A 22,384-nucleotide genomic window follows, 5' to 3' on the forward strand; every position below is an offset into this window, starting at 1 on the left:
CTGAAAAGCAGCATGTACAACAGCCCAAGGGCAACACGTGGCCTTTGAGCTACATGTGACTTGGTAGCAAGTCAAGCCAAGGCTAGGTTATAAATGTTAATTACTCCAGATTTCTGGCTGGGAGGGGAAAGTAGGAACCATTAGGGATTGCTGAGACCAGTAATGCTTTCTGGGCTGCAGCTGCGTGCTCAGCCCCATGCCCTCACACAGTGGGGGAGTGGAATCCCTTGAGTGCTATCAGGATGTTGCTGCCAATGCAACAATCCCACACGTACATTCCCTCAGCTCTGAGGTAGGTAGATCTTGGCTAACTGCTCAGCCAGTCTGAACTGTTAGCCAAACCACGTGCTCCCTGAAAGTTCATCTGTCAGGGCTACAGCAAAGTGCCGGCCTTCTGCGTTCATGCAATTGGAGCACAGCAGTTTGCGTGGCACAGGCAGGAGGGACACAGTTGGCACTGTGTCATGCTTCCTAATGTTCTGGCTTCATAGACTGGGTAGGCATTTGCTATTCCTTCAGAGAAGCGTGCTGCTGTGTCCAAGTTCACAGCAGCAGACCCACAGCAAGAGGCCCAGCAGGATGCAGTTTGACCCCTGCCTCACCTGTAGGGTGTTGGCAACAAGCTCACAGGATGCCATGAGGTCTCCTTTCCAAAAAGGCCCTGCCTTTCACAAGGTACTGCACACAAAACAGTCCCGTGGTGGAGCCTTCTCTTCCTTAGATAGGAAGAGAAGATCAGAGAGCAAGATACTGACAGAAGTATGTGACTTCTGGTATTCTCTTACCTCATCAGAAGGTGCTAACAAAAAACGTCCAGAAGTCTCCAAAACATTCACAACTTAATGTGAACAAGCTCCTTTACTTTGTGCGCTTATTAATCTCTAATTTATTTCAAAATACTTCACTAACCATCTTAGTTACCTGGAGTAGCCCCAGCTATGGAACTCTACCATGCAGTGTAACTGCTTATTGCAGAAAATGACATCACACCTTATTAAACCCTTGGGAAGGAAGGGTGGGATGGGCGGGAAGAAAAAGAAAAGCTTTATTTATCTAAAGTCTGGAATGATCTGCATCAAAATATATGATGATTAAGCAAGTGTGCATAAGTATGGTACACTTCACAGTTCATCAACGTATTAGTTATGGCAAAAAAAAAACCAAACACAGCTATTTTAAAGTACCATTTAATATTTAAGTCCACCACACATCTCCAGGATAACTGTCTAACACACAGATTTCCCTATTCAATTTGTGGCATATTTTTTCCATGCTTCTTGACACTGTCAATCAAATATCACTCGTGCAAAGCCCATTACCTGCCAAAGGCAGCATGCTAGGTTTGTGAGCTCTGTACACTATAGCGCTTTTGAAGTAAGATACGTGGCACTTCAAAAGCTGTCACTTCTAAGACCTATGAAAGTAAATCCACCAAAATTATTTTTGTAGATACTGCTTATGATGAAAACAATATGAACTTTCCCCAATTGAATTGAGTGTGCTTTAACACTGAACGTAACTCTGAACAACAGGATATCACATATGTTGAAACACAAACATTTTTCCTCTAGAGTAGATACATTATAATTCAAGCAGTACAGTAACAGAAGGCTTCTGAATTACACTGCAATATTATTACAGTATGCCCCATTTGTACTCTAGTAGCTCCTGTGAATACAGGCTGCAGTTTCACTACCTCCTATAGAAACATGGAAGAGAAGAATCATGCTTCCTAACACGAGAAAACCAGTGTATTTAGGTTGCTCCAGAAGTAATGCCTCCTATTTATTTCCATGGAAAATACAAAAGATGCAAAGAGCACAATAACTATGTTCAAACAGAGCACATTCTCAGCTACAAAACAGTATTTTTCAACAGTCACCACCATTTGCTGTGTATTTTTGCCAGCAATGAATAAGAGCCACACTCGTAAGAATCTGCACCAGTGGAGATCACTGCCATCATCACTGAAACTCACCACCCCATCTCACTGTGCTCACACCCGCTGCTTGGTCTCTATCAACGTTCAGCAAGCACTGATGAATGTCAGTGGGTGCCATTTTTCATGCATGATGAAATTCAGTGACACACCTTTTCTTCCTATGCACTTCCATGACAGACAACATTTAGTCAGAGTGCCCCTCTGCTGCCGTCTGTTTCGTGGCAACAAAATCTAGCAGAATATTGATGAGAAGATTCAACTTCTACTGCCATGCCACCATCATCCACCTCTGATGTCGTGAGCTGACATAATAGGGGTCATTACTTTCAGGGCAGCTCATGTATTTCAGCTGTTCAGATACATTTGCCAAGCTTTAAGCTACTCTTTATTTCTGTTGCTACATCTTGTTCCTGTTTCACTACAGAATTTCAGCTTTCAAATCCCCTAATCTAGGGCTGAATGCTAAACACATTGCCCTTACCATTACATTACAGCACATTACTTCCTAGAGGTAGATTGTGCTAAGGGAACAGGTATTGGCTTTGCATTGTTCTCCACTGTGTCCTAACATTTCTGTCTGAGTCGTTATGCTAGCCAGCTCACTCTAGGAATAGCCAGAAAGAGCAGACATGAAACATACAGGAGCAACACGATTCAGATGGCAGGACTTTTGAAGTACAAAATTCATGCTGCTTACTGGCCTGCTGCAGTTAGATACAGTAATACCTTCAGCCTCTATAGACAGCACATTACCTTCTGAAAGTTCGTGTGTTTAGAAGAAGAGCACTTAATTTCTTTTGCAAGCAAAGCTTTTAAGTGACTAAGCCAGTACAACAGACCTTAGAGGTTTGCACAGACTCCTACTACTTACTGTCCTTACTTTCTCAACTACTGTTGGGAAAGACAGAAGTTGCTGTTTCTTTGTTTTTTCTTTTGCTGAACAATATCAAACAGGATTGTCACAATCTATTCTTTAAAAAAAAAAAAAAAAAGTAACTCCTAAGGAAACCAATCAGTCATTCTGGATACTTAGCTATTATTCCAGTTTCTTATTTATCACAACAATCTAGTTGTTTTTTGTTGTGTTGTGTTTTTTTTTCTCTACAGATATTTTACACGAATTTAACTCTTCAGAACCACATAAGCTATGCAATGAAATGGAAACTGCAATTCAGAGGCAGCACAAAGCAGAGGACTGAGTATCCAGTTATTAAGCACAACACCAACTGTAACTGTTCATATCATCACATACAGCCTTGCCTTTTGGGGGAGTCTTCTTTCTTTGACTTGGATCATATAAAACAGATAAGAAATCCTCAGACAGACAAGAGAACAAAGATTCTTCTTTCAAAGAAGAATCTTTTTTCTAGTTTCCAAAAGCAGTGGCTTTGCCTTTAGCCAGTTAGAAGACAGTGATAAAATAAAATGTAATGAAAATATAGACTACAATGTCTAATTATTCTATTTTCAGGTGCTTTTCTTATTCCCTATATCCTCTTCCTAATCATTGCTGGAATGCCCCTGTTCTATATGGAATTAGCACTGGGACAGTACAATCGAGAAGGAGCTGCCACTGTGTGGAAGATCTGTCCAGTGTTCAAAGGTAAGTGTCCCTCTGCTCTATTGAAAAGCACGGTGAGGGTGCCAACACCTGCAACCACAAACAAAGGAAAGGTCTTGTCTTTCCACAGACAGCATGATATTTGCTGACCTTTCCCCAACCCTTGAAGTCAGAAGCCTTTTTGTTATCACAGGTAAAGCTGAAAATGAAAAAAGCCACGCACAGAAATCATCTTTCAGGCTATTGCTGAGGATTGCAGCAGAGAGCAATAAGCAGAAGGAGCAGCTCCGCCCTGTCCCCTTTTCCTCCACGCACCGGGGTCAGGGGGAGCTGGGTTTCTCTGGGTGGAGGGAGGGAGGGGCTGGAGATGCAGATTAGAAATATCAAATCTCATTCAGGTCAGCTCAGTCCTGCCTCCCTCCACAACAGACAAGAAAGATAGCTGGGTTTAGCTGTTGGAGGCACTGAGGGGTTGTTTAAAGTGTTGTTTCTATCCGAAAGAAACCATGTGGCTTCTATACATGAAACACTTCTTAAGGAGTCTCAAGAATTTTCTTAAGCATTGTCTACCAGCAAAAATCATGAGCCACCCATCTACCAGATAATATGTAAAATCTTCTTTGACACAAAGCTATTGGAAGTCACTGAAATGAAACCACTCAAGCCTGGCTGATCCTAGAAGTTTAAAATTCAGATCATGTTCATCCCATGACAAAAGCTGAAGAGCTTAACAATGGCAATCCAAACTTGGCAGATCCGGTACTTGAGTATAGGTTACACTGAGTAAATGTTAGACTTCTTTCTCAAAATAAAGCTCTCCTTTTCCAGGAGGCTAGAATCGCATAATAGGAGAAATGCAGAGGTTGGATATTTTTCATATCAGTGAAACCTAAAATGCACAGTATAATTAGAGATGTAATACAAGATAAATAGGTGAGCTAATAAAATAGATACCCGCAATTTAAAAATGAACTCACATAGGTTTACCTATAATGCTTTCATGGGAGCCCAGCACCCAGGAACCTGCAGACTCTTGCTCAGTCAAAATTTGTGCTGGCATTGGTTAATACCTTTGGATGACAACAAGGATTTTGAAAATCTAACTGTAAAAATTAGACCACTAGGATCTCAAAGTGTTTGAGCCAAACAGCACAGTGCTCTGAAGCAGTCTGTTGACTTCAGGACTGAAATACAAAGAGAAAGGAAAATAGAGCTTACTTCATGCACAGGCTTGTTGAAATTCCAACTGCCTTTTTTCTGCTGACATATTCAAGGTGGGCTAAAGGTACACTACAGCAATTTTTAACTATTCCTATTACTAGGGTACAGATTAACCCGAGTTACACGATTCTTGTAATAAATATTGGACTTTATTTGTGTCTCAGCAGTATTGTAAACTCAGTATTGTTGAAGTTTTGATCAATCTGATAGAGCACACACACATTTTAATGCTTATTTCATAATGCTTCTCAGTTCTTTTATGGTTTAATTCAACTGAAAAGTACATAGTCAACTCAAATTTATAATGACCTCTCTAAAATAGAAGGACTGTAGTACTAATTTTAGATATGGATGTTATTGCTATGAACTCTAAGGGCTCTGCTTTGTGTGAGATGCTCCCACAACTCATGTGATTAAAAGTATACCCCGTAACTTTTGCAGCACAGTATTTTCAACTCTGCATTTTCTGGGGCCTATTTTCTTTTCACTACCTTTCTCCATTGTTAGGGATGAACAAACTGGTTAATACACTAAAAACCTCCCAAGGAAGAGTAACTTTGATAGTCTTCGAGCTGTCAACTTCTTCAGGGTCTGCACCTGTTTCTCATGCAAATTTCAAACCAAAGAAAGTTGTGTGCTACTTCATTGCTTTATCAGGAAATACGATAGTCCAAAAATAACCAACTGTTAGGCTTCCAATGCAGTACTTTACTGGAGAAATCCAGAAATGAAAGTTTACATTTATGTGCTTGTGACACTGCTGTGGTAGTAATAAAGCTGATGAAGTCTCTACCCATAACACAGAATACAGAGAACTCTACAGTAGGATTCTCGGATCAGTCCTGCTCATAGATTAATGGCAGAACAATATTAGCTAAGGATAAACAAGCTTCCTGAGTAATTGTGACAAATTTTTATTCTGCTCTGCCATTAAGTAACAAAGCTTCCTCCTAAACTATTAAAAACCATATCTTTTTTTTAAGGAAAGAGCTCTCCCTCTTAAGAGACGCTCCAAGAACACCTCAACAGCATGCAGAAACATGAAAGAAATATTCAAAGTATCAGAGGATGCTTAAGACTGGGATTCACCCTGCCCAGCATTTAAGACTTAAGTTTAAATTTTGCTGTGACTTCCATCCAGCAATCCTGGGGACATAACAATATGATCTGGAGGTTCCTGCAGAGTTTATCCCCAAGCTTGATATTCACTAAGATTTACTCGTATGCTCCAGAACCATTTGCACCACTCAGAGGAATGGCATAGGCTGTTACATGCATGTTTTGGATCTAGTTACAAGCTGATAGATGCAGTCTGGAGAGGAACAACGGTAATGAAACAGGATGGGGAATGCTGTCTGTTCTAAACAAGCTCAGTATGAAGCATAGGGAAACTTCAGCTTTAATTTTCCAAGAAAAGTTGCCAAGGATTCTGACATGAAGATGAAACAAATTTCACTCCTAACATGGGCTTGCAGTCCTCTGCACTGGAAGAAAAACACCAGTGGGTTGTACAGATTTTGACACTGAGCTGCTTAGTTTCTTTCTCTGGCAAAGACAACTGGATTTCCTAAAGGCCAATCACTTTCCAACTTCATTAATGTAATCACTTGTTTTAAGGTCAATGGCGTGCATGTAAACATCAAAAACAGTCATCTGTCTGGGGATCTAAAAGAAATTTGTAATTATTTATGGCTGAGTACTAAACTACAGTGTTTGCATTTACTGTCGCATATAAAATGCAATGTATAATCTCATTTTCCTTTGTCTTCAGGTGTAGGCTATGCAGTCATACTCATAGCTCTTTACGTGGGTTTCTACTACAACGTTATCATAGCTTGGTCTCTGTATTATCTATTTTCATCATTCACATTTGAGCTCCCCTGGACAAACTGCGACAACAGTTGGAACAGCCCGAACTGTACAGATCCCAAACTCTTCAACGCATCGGTGCTTGGCAATGGCACCAAATATTCAAAGTACAAGCTCACTCCTGCTGCTGAATTTTATGAGTAAGTGTTGACTTAACTTACTATTTATTCAAAATAGTATGTCTAAGAGTGTTTCCACTAGAAGAAAAAATAGGTTAGCATCCAGCCTCTAAAATAAGCACCAGAAGACAGGTTAAAAACACAGTGGTAACGTTTGATTTGTATTCTGGTATGATTAAGACCCCTGCCTCTGCAAGCTTCAGTTTCTCCAGTACAAATGCAGCGTTTACCACAGAACAACATGGAATTCAGCAAAAGATACAAATCTTTCCTAGTATCCCACTTTTGCTCACACCAACTTTTCCAGAGCAAGGAAACAGAACAGTGTTATGAAAAAGACCACTGCAAGGCAAACTAAGCTGACTCTAAGGCTTCAAAATAATAATTTATTTTCCACTTGCAAACTATCTCAGAGTAGACCTCAGCAGTTCAATGAAGTGAGACGAAGCACTGAGCAGGGAGGAGGGCACCACAGTTGTAAAACGCTAGACATTTTCTAATTCCTGAGTGAAAGGGCAGTCTGCAGTACGGGCCAAGATGGGCAAAGACACACTCAAACACTTGAAATCAAAAGCAAAAAGGTATACAGATAGGTATAAGCAAATGTTATAAATCTGCATATAAATAATTACACTGTAGATCCCCAGAGGAAAATGGTATTTGAGTGGAAGAAAGAAAAGAGGGGGAACATCATGCTAACTGAATCAGCTGTTGAATCAATCCCAATAATTAATTAGTATTTCTGTGTTGGAAATGGACAAATTGCAAGGCATACATCTGCTGAGCTGCTGAAACACAGGGACACCGCTGTTAGCAAAAAGCACCAAAAAAATGGTGCTTGGCTACAATAGGGATCTTGAGGTCTGTAATCTGAAACATTTGTGGCTGCTTGTTCTTTTTTTGAAGACAGCACAATAACCAGTAGAGAAAACACAACCTGTGGGCAGGGGTTCTATGCTTTGAAAACACTAAGAGGATTTGAGTTTAAAGAAACTCACTATGATGACAAATAGTGACAGCCAAGATATATAGTGCCCTTAAAAAGACAATGTGTTCATAACTTCTATATGAATTGATCATTTTTAGAAAAAGGCTATATGAATGCAAAGAGCTTGACTTTAAGGTGGAATACAAGAAATAATAACAGCATCTTCAAATTGTTACAGAACTTCAAGTGGCCAGCATTTGTAGAAAAGTGCTTTTTATAGTTATCTTGTGCTTAAGCTTTTTTAAAGCAAAATGCAGTCCTCACATTCATGCTTTTCTCATTTATGATTTAAAGTGCTTATCTGCATTTTCAGTTATCACATTATGTTTGGGGGTGTTTTTGTCTTTGTACCAGGTGGTGTTGGAGTCTCTGCACAATGCTTTAAGTTCCATTGATTCAGGAAAAAGCTCTGTTTGCAGTTCTGCCTGCATACTGAAACTTGACATATTAGGGTTCTTTCCTTGCCATGAAATAGACTCAAGTTACAGTTTTCAAAACATAAGAATAAAAAGGGAATCTGACATTTCACTATGATTTTGTTCCTGAATTTTGGGACAGCTCTTAATTCCTTAGGCCCTGTATTCTTTAGCAACTAGATTATATTGCAAAAATGATAAAAACTCATGTAATGCAATCTATGACAGCTGCTTTCCCATCTGCAAAAACAGGGAATCACAAGGGGCATTATGTTCATTTATGCAGTATTTGGATTTGCTCATCAAGTCCAGCTGCAAAGCTCAGGTGTGGACCCACACTTGTGCAGCTTTAGTGTGTTCAGATCCAACCCAGCAAAGACAGCCCAATTCAGAAAACAGCATTTCATCCTATAACAAATAACTGCCCTCGCTCCCATGGTCCTTTTACAGTAGATAGAGCTGGATCTTCTGACTGCAAAGTTTCATATTAAATGCAACAGAGTTAAGAAATAGGAGTGATGATGTAATGCTAAATTTGCATCAATGTAGCACATTTACAAAGTAAGGTACCATTGTTGAATGTAGTATACTGTGAACTAAGAGTTCAAGTAAAGGCCTAACTGGTTACATTCCCTCTGAAAACCCCTTTAAGCAAAGTCTGAATGTTCCTTTAAAAATATGGGGTGTCCTTACACCATCTTGTACTACTGCTTGAAGTGCTTCTGAACTTGACCCAAATGTTTGCATGGGAATTACACCTGATTTTCCCTGCCACATAGCCATTAGACACTTCTTAATTCTCATTCCATGTTTAAGTTACATCAAGAATACGTGCAAGCTTATGTAAGCAGGGAGACATGAAACACCAAACATCTCTTCTCTGGTGGGAAAATGACTGAAAAGAGGTATTTCCAGAACAAGCCACAGGCACACAGCTGATGTGGTTTCACTTAGAGAGAAGCAGACACTTGTTCTCTCTTTGGGACATAAGTCCTTCACAGCACAAAGCTGGTAGAAAATTCCTAAAACCAATCAGCTGCCAGAGCTCACTCTGCCATCTCTACCTCCACTGCACAGAGAAAAGTGTAGGAAGAGGTGGCAGTGCTGTGATATTACTGTGGTACTTCCAGAAAGGCACCACTAAGTTCCACAGAAATATACTAATTCTCACTGCTTATACTCAGAGAGAGAAGGGAAAACTTGCTAAGGATCGAGTCCAAATCTTTCAGCTGTCCAGTGCTTGGCAGGGAGGGAGAGCAGGAAGAAATCTCTAAGCCACAAACTTGGAAGAAATCACTTCACTTTGTAATTCCCATGTCAAGGAATGACAGAGGCACTCTGGCAAACTTATCTAGATTTTATTTTCAAGCCTCAGGAGTTGGGCAGTAATTTGGGCTGAAGAGGTCCTACCCTTATGCTTTCTAGAGAGCATTTCATTTTGCTGTCTGGTTTCAGTTATTCAGGCTCAACTCAGGCCAAGTTGTCATTGACGTCAATGGGTCGCTTGCTTAAACCAGGAACACAGGAGGGAATGGGATCTCAGCAGACCTCATTAGGGATGGTTAAAATAAATTATAAGGCACTTGCACACTGCAAAATTAACTAAACAAACACTCCAAAATTTGAGAAAAAAAAAGTGTCCTTTCGTTCATATTTAGTCATAAGAGAAGTCCAGGAATAAAAAGTCAGTTCCATGTTTCTTTGGAGATGTACTGATTACTTCCCTCATTAGTGGCTTGGAAATAAACACACAATGCAGGAGGCATTCTATCCACTCAGTATATGTTAAAATAATTCATTCAAAACATTTACTTGGAAAAACAGAAGTCCAACTCTCAAAAAAGGAAAAAGCTCCTCTATCTACTCTGTAGCACTCCTATTTGAATATTTAATCTGAATTTGGGCATACTTTATTTTTGTTCTCTCCATCCTAGTGCCTGGAAAGAGTTTGTTTCCATCTTGCTTTCATTTATACTGACAATCAGAAAGCATCAGTTTGGAGTGACAAAAGCACTGCTCTTCTCATAAGGCCTTGTGCCTATAAGATAACAAATTGTTCTTTCAGGAACTAATCTTGACAGTTTTTTAAACAAAGTAGTAAAATTATCAACAAATGAATTGAGCTACAGCTATTTTCCTCTGGCACTGCTTTTACCTGTAACCCATTCTTTCTGCATAAGAAGTAAAACACATTTTAAGAGAAACTTTCCCACCAGATTCAGTAAAGGAAATCAGCAGAACTCAGAAGTCTGCCCAGGAGAGATCAATTACAAGAAGGCCACCCATGAACAAGGAGTGAGGACGATGTTGAGTTGCAGCAGTCCACATCTATCATATTTGTACACATTAATTTACAAGGAAGATGCAAACCAACAATACCCTGCAAAAACCCTCACTGCATAAAGTAGAAGTCACTTTTATGTAAGAGGCTTCACAGGAAATGCCACCGCAGAGTAGCCAAAGGTCTGCATAGTTCTGTGACTTAGCAAATGGAGTGGCCAGCACAATGGGCACCAACCTTCCCCATGTAAACATCTGTGAAGCAGCTGGTCCAAAAGAGAAAAAAACACCAGCTCAACTGTAAGCATAAGTAACCGTGTTTGCAAATAAAATCTGAATCGGACAAGATGATATAATGAGAGGGGAAACAGGAATGTTAATGCTTGAATGTCTTGTTTACAAGTTCATAGTTTGAGATCTACACATTCACCCCTGCACATCATATATTATTCACTTTTTGACTGCAGATTTTTTTTTGAGCTCAACTAAGTAAATGAATAATCTTTCTCTTTTTGACTCAGTGTACAGAATTTTCAGGTTGAAAGTGTTTATGCGCAGGAAAAACAGCTATTCACAAAATATTTACATGCACAGCTCTGAAATTTGCTTTTCATGTATGCTCACACCTCTACATTTGTTGGCCTTTTACAAAGAGAAAAGAAATGAAATTTGAGTAGAGTGAAAATCAATCCACATGTGTACACACGTTCTTAGGTTTTGGATAGCTTCATGGAAATGATTCCTAACCCACAAAAAGCCTTTTATAACAAGTCCATAAGACTGGAGAAATAACAGCTTTGCCAAGCTAACTTTTCCAGAGGGTTTTCGTAAGCACACGTCAGGAGCAGCACATTATGCTACAAGCAATGAGGTTGCTTTGTGCTAACTTGCAGGAGGAATTTAACTCCTTATCTTTACTCAGAATCCTCTGTAGCTTGGTAGCATTACCAGGCTCTGAGCAGTCATTACAGCAGCTGGGAGTACTGCTACAGCACCTCTCCTGGGTTACATTGCATTTGAAATCCTGGCAAGCCCAGGCAGAGCCTCTCTGTAGTACGTGTTGCTCAAGACAAAGCCAGCAGAGGTGCCATACAGGCACCACCTCTTTGGATTCACCTGGTTCTCATCAAGTGCTCTCTCTTAGGTAGCATTGATGTAGTGCCTCCATTTGTGTTTGAAATTTTGCTTTCTGTAGAGGCATGGGAATGCCTCTATTTTGATTAAGGTCTGTGGTGATCGGGGGGAAGCTCACATGCTGTAACTACTTTGCCATAAAAAGCTCAAACTACAAACATTGTTTCAGTAGTTTGGTATTCATTACAACTACTGAAGTGTCAAATTCAGGCTTTCCCTTTTTATCTCCATATCTCAATGTAATGGGTTCAAAAATGGATTTTTAAACTCTCTTCTTTATAGCACTGAGCGGGCTTGAATGTGCTGACATGTGGCACAAACAGCAGGAGAGATTACCATTACAAAGTTAATAGGAGAATTAAACAGGGTAAGGACTTCAGTGAGTTGAGATAAACATTCTTTATAAATGAAGACTTCAGTACTGGTGGGCATTTACTATTTCAGAATGATCATGATTCAAGAAGAAAGACTTTTTCATTCAGTTCAAATATCACTTTACAATTGATCCAACCAGGATATCACTGGTAAATTATCTTTCTGAAAGCAACACCCAAAATATACTTGAAGCCCATCATACTCTATAGCTCCATTCTTTAACACAAGAGGGAGCTGAAATAACTTGAGAAATGGAAAGACCCAGACCCAGACAAGAAAGGTGTTGGTAAAAGACAAGGCAGGAAGGCATACACAGGGCTGGAGTGACTGAAGGCAGTCTCACTTCTGCACAGCCCAGGCACAGCTTGCAGGTGTACCTGCACTGCAGGCTGTGGGACACACAGAGCCGCACACATCTGATGGCTTTTTGCACTGTGAGATGTCTCAGCACCACTCTCTGAGTTTGTTAGCTGTAGGAGAGCACTCTCCTAGAGCCAGGCTACTGCTCTGTACTGCAGTGATGCTACTTATACCCGTGATATCAGACCTTTCCTGAGCTCTTTAGCAAGCACCAAGGAGGCACACAGAAGCTCAAACAGCAGCCACACAAAGTTGGGGTTCCACACAGAGTTTCTCAGCTCCCTGCACGTCACACGCAGCCCCACAAGTACAGCACAGGGATCTGTGCTCGACCCACATGCAACCAGCTCCAGTCCCCAGCACTGGTGCCATGAGCTCTGCCCCACACAGCTGTGCACATACAGCTTATGTGCAGCTGCTGTAGAAACAGTATGGCAGTAAAAGCAGTGCTGTATCTGCACCAGGAACATGGCAAACTGTGCAAAACACCCCACCCAAGGCTACTTAATCCAGAGAGATTTCCACAGGGACAAGGAACAACCGTATTTTATACCCTGAAGGAAACAAGCAGCAAGAACAACTGAACCATGGTTGCACAAATACATAAATGCAAGAGATGCGTCTAGGAGAGCCTTCTAAATGAGTAAAATTATCATGCCACAAATTGCTTTCTAAACTGAGTATGTCATTTAATTTCTGTAGATTACTCACTGTATACATTGTCAGTGCTCTTAGCATTTTCAGACTACACTTTGCATTAAGCTTTAAATCATAAAAACTAGTCTAACTACCAGGATAGGGAACAGAGCTCAGACGATCAGTTCTATGTCTATTTACATCTCTATTAATTTCCTCAATACTCATTCTCTGAGAACCATTTGGGCTTGATCCCTCAAAAGTGACTACTAACTTGTAGAAGTACTTGGCCAGCTCCTTATTTATTTATTCATTTTGAAAGCCATAGTGCATTTATTTCATATTCACTTGCCATCTTAAAAACTGAGATAACTCTACACTCAGAAGTGATGTTTACAAATACTGAAATCAAACATTTGTTTATAATAAAAGCTTACCACTGGAAGAATTTCAGTTTGTCAGACTGTAAATCTGTCAGTCAAATTACTGATAAATTGATTACATTTTTCCATCTAAAATATGACACAAACCATCTAGAAATTGTTTGGATGAATGATGCCCTTCTATGGATCACACCAAATTTAGGTAAATAAATTTTGCATTAAATTAAAAAATAACAAATAAAAAAGTCTGAGCCCATGGAGTTATGTGATCACATTTGTGTTGAGAAAATGAAATTATAATTGATTTGGGATTGGAAAAACAATGCCTACTCCAAGATCTTTAAGTTGACCTTTTTGGATAAAAATGCACTAAATTTCAAAAACAGCCACTGAAATCTCCCCAGGAATGAGTTACATAAATGCTCCCTTAGAAAATCCTTTGAAAGAATCAACCTGACATAATATAGGAGAATTCAACACCTAAAGCTTTTATCCTCTCATTTCTGGGTATGGATTAATGTTTTGAAGTGAGGGAAAAATATATAAATGTAGAATTTTCAGACTGAGACCCTTAGCATTTCTTTTTTCCTTTCTGTTGTTCCTTGCTTACACTCATCCTTGATCACTTCCCTACAGAATAAGTTCTCAGTATGGAGACAAAGGAAAGGGCTATAATAGTCTTGATTGTATGGATGGGAACTCTGAGACACAGGAAAGAAGTGTTTTGTGTCACAAACTGTTACTAGAGTTGTGACTCCTTGAGTTACTAAGTCCCCTGGGCAGCTACCCCTGTTCCCCAATAACCAGTCTTTTGTAGGTTTTATATGTGAGTACCCAGCAGATGAGCTTCCTGATGGCTCTCTGACACCACATTAAAGAGGAACCAAGTGCTACAGAATGACAAAACAGAGGACAGTGATCCAGCAAACAAATTGTTATTTGCTGATTTCAACAGAGGTGAACTTCTTTCCTTTGGATGACTGTGGATGACTGTGGTGAGGAAGGAGGGCAACAACTGGTGCCAGAGTTATGGACTGACTCAGGGAATCTTCCCAGCAGGGAACACTGGGAAAGGGAGGACCAGCATAAATCTGTCAGAGAGAGAAATAGGAATCTCTGAATGCAGCTTCAAACTGAAATGACTTTATATTCCTGCTCCTCTTGCAATTAGGCGGACAGACTCTTGGGACCTATATTTACAGTCTCAAAGACATTGCAAATGTAATTTACAGTCCCTTACATGGAAAGTAGTCTTGGCATAGATCAGGCTCCTTTGCACAAATGGCTGATAAAGTTAATTTCTTATTAGCTCCTCTTTTATTTAGTTTAGCACAATATGTCCCTGTTCTACTTTCCATCTGTAGTGTCTTGAGCAACACGTCAGCTCATCTGTCAGTGTCTATTCTCCATCCTTCTTCCTTGTAATATTTTCTCATCCTTTTTGCATAGATTTCTCATCTATTTTCATTTTTTTAATAATCAAAATCTTTAAGCAAAATATTAATTCTTTATGTCTTACTGCCTCTAATCGCTGCTTTCTCTCTGACTCAGAGCTGTGACTTCAGAGTTTATTTTGTTAGATTTGGACAGAATCTCTACAGTTAGTAAACAAGAATCACTCAGTAGTTTTGAACACAATTTAAAGAAGATGTCAGAAAATAAACTGATAATTGGTGCTGCATCTCGTCTGGCTCCTTGATGTAGGGATTCAAGAGATCACTCGATGCCAGTTTGCCTATGATACATACGTGCCTTTACAGCACTGGGAAGTGGGACAATCCTGCAGTAAGACAATGTCAGTGTAGGGATGGATGTGGCCATCTTGCATTATTCCACTGTAACATCAATAGGTTGAACTCTGATGTTTCAAGCTCAAAGCATCATGAACGGAGAGTCTCGCAGTACCACTTCCTTCCCATTTTCTTTTTGTGGCCATTCTAAGGGAATCATAATCTAAAGGAGGCAGGCAGGGTGAAAGCAGTCTCAGTTGCTCCTGAAAGGAGGTACAACTTAAGGGGAGACAGGAATAATTGCAGCATAATTGAGCTGCTGACTGGATTTTCTATAGCATTGCTGATGTATGGTAACTTAGATGAACATGATGAACACTGAACTCTTTTCAAATTTGCTCTTGTTCAAAAAATGACTGTTCTTCAAAGTACATTCCAAAGCTACCCTTTAAGCCAAGAAGGTCTAGTCTAATAGTTTGACTGCTGCTTCTCCTTTCCATCTATTCAGATGTCAGCACATCTGAATCCAAATCACAGTCTAACTACTAGATCTCTTGCTTGTTGCTGCAGCTGGAACCCAAATGTAGCTGCTAATTGGTAAACACTCATGAATTGCTTCCCAGCAACCTTCAGAAAGGGCATTTTTCAGAAAGCTTCTAGGACTTACTTCCAGAGGTCAAAAAGGAAAAATAATAATAATAATAAAGGAAGAGGAAGCAAAACTCACCAGAATTCAATCTCAGAAACAGCAGTGGTCTATGGAGATTTCTTTGCTTAGTTGCTTGGTTACACAGCTTTTTTTAACTGGCTACAGAATATTTTTTCTTTTCCTATTTTATGATCCCTTACCCTTATTAAGAGAGCAGAGCTCCTGGTTTGGAGATGCTCCTGAAAATCCTGGGAATCTCACACTTGAAGTGGCTGTTCTGTCAAGTGTTCTTAACATCAAGACATTGCTTGCTGCTCCTTGGAAAGCAAACAGAAGGAAGCAGGCTTCTTTTAAAATTCAGGAGAATGTTTAGGCAAGAAGAAAAACAGTTAAATGGAAACAGAGTGCAAGTTCAGGTTCTGTTTTTCTAAAGGCCCATCTACACACTGTAATCTGAAGGACTTTCTTTATAGCATCCAAATATAATAACAGTGTAATTGTGATAGTACAGATGACAAAATTTCTCCCAGTCCATGGGCAGATTTTCTTATATGAATCTGTGATACTTTTCCCAGCTACATTTAACACTGCTCAAAGTGGTGTTTAGTACATAATCAGGCATCTCTGCCCGGAGTTAATTTACACCTCTGCATCCCCATTTAAACACACTCTACTAGCAGAAATGTGAATAGCTTCATTTCACTCTATAAAGAAAAGTTGAATGAGATCACCTCCTAGTTTACATCTAAAGATTTTTTAAATGGGATATCAAAAACTCTGCTTCTCACCATTTTGCTGTTTCCACAGATAACAGCTGAGATATCTCATACATTCTAAACAAAAAGGTTCTTTGAATGCATGCCACAGATACACTGTCATTACCTCTTTAATGCCACACATGTAATTATCCTTAGAGTGCCACAGGAATCAAGCAGCTGATTATTTTAGGAGGATGCTTTCTAAAAGTATTTCGTATTCAATTGAGGATGTACAATAGGAACAGTCCAAGAATACAATATTTCTTACTGAACATGAGAAGCTACGGAAGTAGAACTGTTATGTTCTCAGCTAATCATATCTAGATACTTTGGTATGAAAATGGAATCATATGCTACACTTGTAGATTACTAGATGGATTGTATCAATGGGCCCTTATTTTCCAATCATGTTTCTACAGCTAAATTACTATAGAGACCTATTCAGTGTTCCCCATTCAAGTTGACACAGATTGGCTCTGTCTTAAAAATCTGACTCATCTCTGGCCTGAAGATAACTCTGTCTTACTAGCTACGTAGTAAGAGAATGTATGCACAGTTAGCGGGGCAGGAATTGTCTCCTCAGGCTTTACTACCCGTGTGTCTGCAGTCACACAGGGCAAATTGCTCTGTACTTCAGTTTCTCCAGAGTGCAGATATCTTGTATATATCAAGGTCCTCCACTGACAGGGGATTCGTCAATTTCATTTGTTTGTGTTTTCAGTGCTAAGACTGTCATCACAGTGTTGATTGAGATCAACTGTCTATTTTACCCAAGCAGTGCATATCAAATAAAGGCAATAGAGAAAGAGGAGAAGAAAGAAAGGAAGATCAAAATTATTTGTTCTGAAAGGACACTAAACACTAAGAAATTGCATCCCCAAGCCAACATGCCATAGAGCTGTACCAGAGCCAGGAGTTAGCTCTGCAACTCTCCCCTAGTACAGGCTCCAAACACAATTAAAAATATAGCTTTCAGTGAAATATTTCTATGTAGATCTGACCAAGCAACAAAATAGCCTTCAACAGCACAGAACAGATAGGAGGAAGGGAGATCCATAGTAGTCTTTTGCACACTATGTGTTTTGACAGTTCTAATGGTCATCACCAGGCCTCAGAAGAAATACTCTTTTCTACATTTCTTTTTGCTGATCTCAAAATAATTACTGTACTCTGTAAGCAACAGAATTTCTTCTGCTATTGTCTCGCTATCTCAGTGAGCAACAAAGTGGTCTATGTCCATTTTGAATTTACCAACTGTTGCTTCTCCTATCCTACCACATTTTCCATTTGCAGCCTCAGAGTACCCTATTCAGTCAGAAACTGTTTGCCCACGGTGCAGGAAGCCAGCTGTTTGCTTATCTAGAGTCACAGAACAGTTAAAATCAAAAGAGATCTCCAAGGGATGTCTAATACAACTTCAAAAGTGAATCAGTCAGCTCAGGGTCTTCAGTGGCCAAGTTATAAAATTTCCAAGGACAGAGATCCTGCATCCTCTCTGGGCATCTGCTCAGTGCTCAAGGAAACTAGAAGATAATGAATGACACTTCCAAAGTGTGGGAAGCAGCACAACATACGGCTTCACAAAAAAAATTTGTTGATTGCTAGCAATGTCTGTGGGGCAGCTCCTGGCACAGTGCAGCATCCATTTCCACTGCCCCCAGGATGGGATAGGTATAAGCTCTTTTCCCCCAGTGACTTGGCTTTGTTTCTGTGTATCTGGTATGCAGGCGAGGAGTTCTGCACCTGCATGAAAGCCGTGGAATCCACGACCTTGGCTTGCCTCGCTGGCAACTTTCCCTCTGCCTCTTGGTGGTGGTTATCATTCTTTTCTTTAGTCTGTGGAAAGGCGTGAAGACTTCAGGAAAGGTAGAGATAATATTGTCCTTCTATCTCAACTACATTCTTTGTCTCCTTTAAGAAGTCTCCTTATTTTAGGATCAAAAGACTAAATCACTGCATTTGAGGGATCCTCAGGAACTAAACCATGTGAGAGGCCTTCGTATATGTGCAGTTGAAGTACACAATCCAGATTCAGCTTTATTTTATCTACAAATTTTGCTTGGATTGCGTTTTGTCTGGAAATTTTACTGGCATGCTGTTTTCAATTCTGCATTGGTGGTCTCACCCAGAAAACACTTTCAAAGACACAGATGCTTTAAATCATCTGATGTGCATCCCATTCTTAGCCAAACACACTGATGCTTCCATGCTTTGTTGTTACATAAAATGTCATGAGAAGAAAAATAAATGCCTAATAAAAGGAATCTGAAGTTTCTCTTTGATATTCCTCAGAAAACAGCTCACTAGAAATTCTAGGGTTAGATTTTCATAAAAATATCACTCAACATCAGGCAGTGATGATGCTTATTTACTAAACTTATAGAGAGCCAAACAGCTTATCAGCAGTCTAGTGTACACTGGTTATTACCATAAGCAGTCATAGTCTTCTAGTTGTCAACTCTGCCTCCTATGGTACACATAGATATGCAACCCCTTCATTATACTTTACGGTGTTTCCTCCAAGGTGTACTATAAAGAGCTTCTCCATAGAACTAAATGGACAAAACCAAGAAAGTATCAGCTGTATTTTTCACACATTCTTAAATCTTCTAAGAATCATTAACCTTTAGGATCTCTGTTATCTGCAGGTTGTGTGGATAACAGCCACTCTGCCTTACGTTGTATTATTTGTCTTGTTAATACATGGAATAACCCTGCCTGGCGCGTATAATGGAATAAATGCATATCTGCATATAGATTTCAGAAGATTAAAAGAAGCCACAGTAAGTACTTTTTTGCTCTTATTCTGTATTATTAAACCTACTACCACTGTTACTAAACTAAAATTACTGTATCTAAGTTCTGAAAATAATGCAGCCACATTTCTGCTTTTGCGTAAGCATTCCCACTATTTCTGATACTCTAAATTTCCAGCATCCTCCATATCAGGAGTACCTTAGCCTGAATTCAAACTGCACTGATCACTGAGAATCTGCATGAGGGTGGTTGCAGGTGCACTAGTCCCTAGAAAAGTCCACACTTTGTGCACTCTGTAAATTATACAAAAATATATCGCACATGAGAATTGAATTATAAAAAACATCGGCTCTCAAAAGGTCAAGAATTACTTCAAGAAGAAAATTTTGCTTTTTAAATCACTTGGCAAAAGCACTGTAATAAATGTACTCAGTCTGGATATTAATTTGCCTAATCATTGTTATTCATATGAAGGACACATTCAATAACACAGTGTTCTCATCTTCCCATAGAAAGTAATGTACATTTCACTGTATCACTTAATGTTTGTTACATTCTCATGAAATCCACCCAAACCAATTCAATTTGGGGAGTACCTTGGAAGTATGAATTATTTCATCTGTTGTAAGACAAGATCCACAAATACAGTCATTAACTGATTAAACTGTCAGCATTTCAGAACTACAGAGAACAATGATGTGATGAGCACAGGTAGATCTTTCCACTGTCCTATTCTAAAATAATGCTGAGAAACAACTGACAATATCTCTGTGGATTCAAGTAGATACAAAACTGAAAAGCAAGGCCATGGTTCTACTAGTAGGAAGAACTGTCTTGAAAATTGAAAAGCTTTTAGAGATGTCTGTGTAGTCTCTGCATAGTTTAAATGTATGTTTCCTTTACATTCTATCTTGATTTTTCATGTTTTAAGTACTGCTAAAAAAAAACATCACACATTTTGGATGTCCACGGAAGTGCCAGTTTGCATCAGCTTCAAATCTAGGCTTCCATACTCACAGCTGTCTTCTGTGTTTGGAAAGATACTTCTGTGCACTGCTGTTTCTTGTCCTAACATCTTTGCAGCTACTTGGCTGACCCCAAACCTATCTGTTACTAAGTTCTTCAGATCACTTTAAAAAAAATTTTGCTCTGGAATAAGAGACTGAAGATCAGTTATAAGAAGTTTCCCAAACTGCTTATCACATCAGCCTTCCCTGCTGGCCCACAGAACCACCTGCTGCAGAAATGGGTTTGCATGTTTGATCTCTGTGCTCAGCCCCAAAGACTGGACAATTGCTTCAGTTCCATGTCACTGTTTCCCTAATTCTCATTTATTATTTCTTTCTCCAAAATGATGAACCTAACAAAAACAAAAGTCCTGAGTCATAGCAATGACTTGCAGTGGTCTCTGTGAATGCTCTTGCAAAAGGGACTGAAGCATCCCACAAAGAACCCATGTTAAGGTCCTCTCATTTTCTAAGGCCATGTACTGCGCAACTATGAGAAAGCCCTAAGACACCTCAGTTCTCAATGATATTGAATCCACAAATGGTTTCTGTTATAAAAAGATATTCTCCTGAGGATCTCTTTGATAGACCAATGCTTAATAACATTCCTGCTGAAATTCTGTAAAAGTCCTAATAATCATTCCCACTGCACATTATATGCATTAGACTTTTGTGTAATAGGGCAGCTACATTTCTGTTCTGCCAAAGGAATGAGGGTTAAGTATGGAGTTAAATCAGACTTTGAGTACTCACTCTTTCATACATCTTAACAAAACTCCTGAAGAGTATATAGCACCTGAAGGTGCACACAGTGCTTCTTATCCACACAGCACATTAATTCTTTAGATCTGCATACACAAGAAAAAAAATGTGCATTTACGGCAATTTATGGAAAGTGTTTCTGAAGAAAAAAAGAAAAAAATAAAGGAAAAAATTACAGGAATTTTTACATTTCTCCTGCACTTTCACCCACAAAAATGTACTTCGAAGAGTACAGCTCTATTTGATCTCCACCTTCATGTGGAAACAGAACATCAGGGTTTAATGGGGAATAAGACAAAATGAGCAAGGAATTCAATTTACAGGATTATATTCCTACTTAGTAAGAAATCCATGATCTTAATCCCTATGTGAATTGCACCTTGAGAAAAGCACCTTTCCCCTGGCTTACAGTAAACATTTTTTGTTTTTCAAAATAACGATCAACTCTCAGTAGTTATCTCCAAACCCAGAGTTCAACGAACAGTTTTCAGTCATCAGTAAGCAGTAGTGAAAAGCATCTACAGTGAGAAAACATGATCACTAGCATAAATGCTGTTTAACCCCATGAATCATGTTAAGATTGGATAAAGCTCTCTTTGGCTTAAGTCAAACAGGAAGGCTTAGCATTAACATCCAGATGGATTGGATGGAGTTTATAACCATCCTAGATTCATTAGAGTGTCCCTGCTAGATGGATGAATGGGGCCTGATCTTGTAGAGCGGGATGAAAATAAAATCCATTTGTAATGCTTTTTGTAGTCTCAAGCACTTGGCAGATTTAGCCAAAGATGAAGATCTCATTTTTAGAAATGCTGAGAATTATTTGCTCCATTGACTCTGTTACCCTTGAGGAATTTAACTGTAAGGTGCCTATTTAAATAAATACCTCTGTTCAACAACTGTATAAATGAAAACCTCATTAATCAGTGGAGACTATTTTCAGGTTCCTGATCCAGAAGACCAGAGCTCTGGCATTGTTCCTGACAGCTCTCTGTGCATCATGAGTGGATAGCGTGCTGGAGAGTCATTTTAGAAAAAGCTATAGCATTTAAAAATGTTTTCCCTTGTGGACAATTCTTAAAATGTCTGAGCTGTGTCTAACCTGACATTTTATGACTATCACAGGAGTAACTCCTTCTCCAAACAAATGGAAAAGACAGTGAAAAAAAAATAAAAACTTGGATGGTTTTATTCACAGCACTTCAGTTATGCTTCAGCATCTGAAGAAAGAAAGCATCATCTAAAATAGAATTACAGTCCCATGAATAAAGCTCTCTTACAGGAAAGAAAACGTCCTGTAACTCTTGACCCAGAAACTAATTCAGGTGTTTGGTTGTACATTCCAAACTAACTTAGAACAAGAACTAGTGGAAATGCATCCCTGCCAGCTGGGAGAAAAATTCATATAATCAGTTCAGTACTCATCAAAAGCTCAGA

At 39.3% G+C, this 22,384-nt stretch overlaps 2 protein-coding genes across 4 annotated transcripts in view; one reads left to right on the top strand and one right to left on the bottom strand.

Annotated features, from left to right (window-relative positions):
- Positions 1-22,384, bottom strand: part of LOC136046656 (dipeptidase 2-like) — a 472,322-nt gene that overhangs the window by 315,106 nt on the left and 134,832 nt on the right. The gene's annotated exons all lie outside the window — the stretch shown is intronic.
- SLC6A2 (solute carrier family 6 member 2) overlaps positions 1-22,384 on the top strand; it is a 61,284-nt gene that overhangs the window by 16,263 nt on the left and 22,637 nt on the right. The window contains 4 exon segments of the mRNA XM_065733302.1: positions 3,414-3,545; positions 6,496-6,733; positions 18,149-18,287; positions 19,070-19,204. Of these exon segments, the coding sequence (XP_065589374.1) occupies positions 3,414-3,545; positions 6,496-6,733; positions 18,149-18,287; positions 19,070-19,204 (644 nt within the window).

The sequence above is a fragment of the Cyrtonyx montezumae genome, unplaced genomic scaffold (genome assembly GCF_038088225.1).
Source record: "Cyrtonyx montezumae isolate F1298 unplaced genomic scaffold, pur_monq_1.0 scaffold_17, whole genome shotgun sequence".
Lineage (NCBI taxonomy): Eukaryota > Metazoa > Chordata > Aves > Galliformes > Odontophoridae > Cyrtonyx > Cyrtonyx montezumae.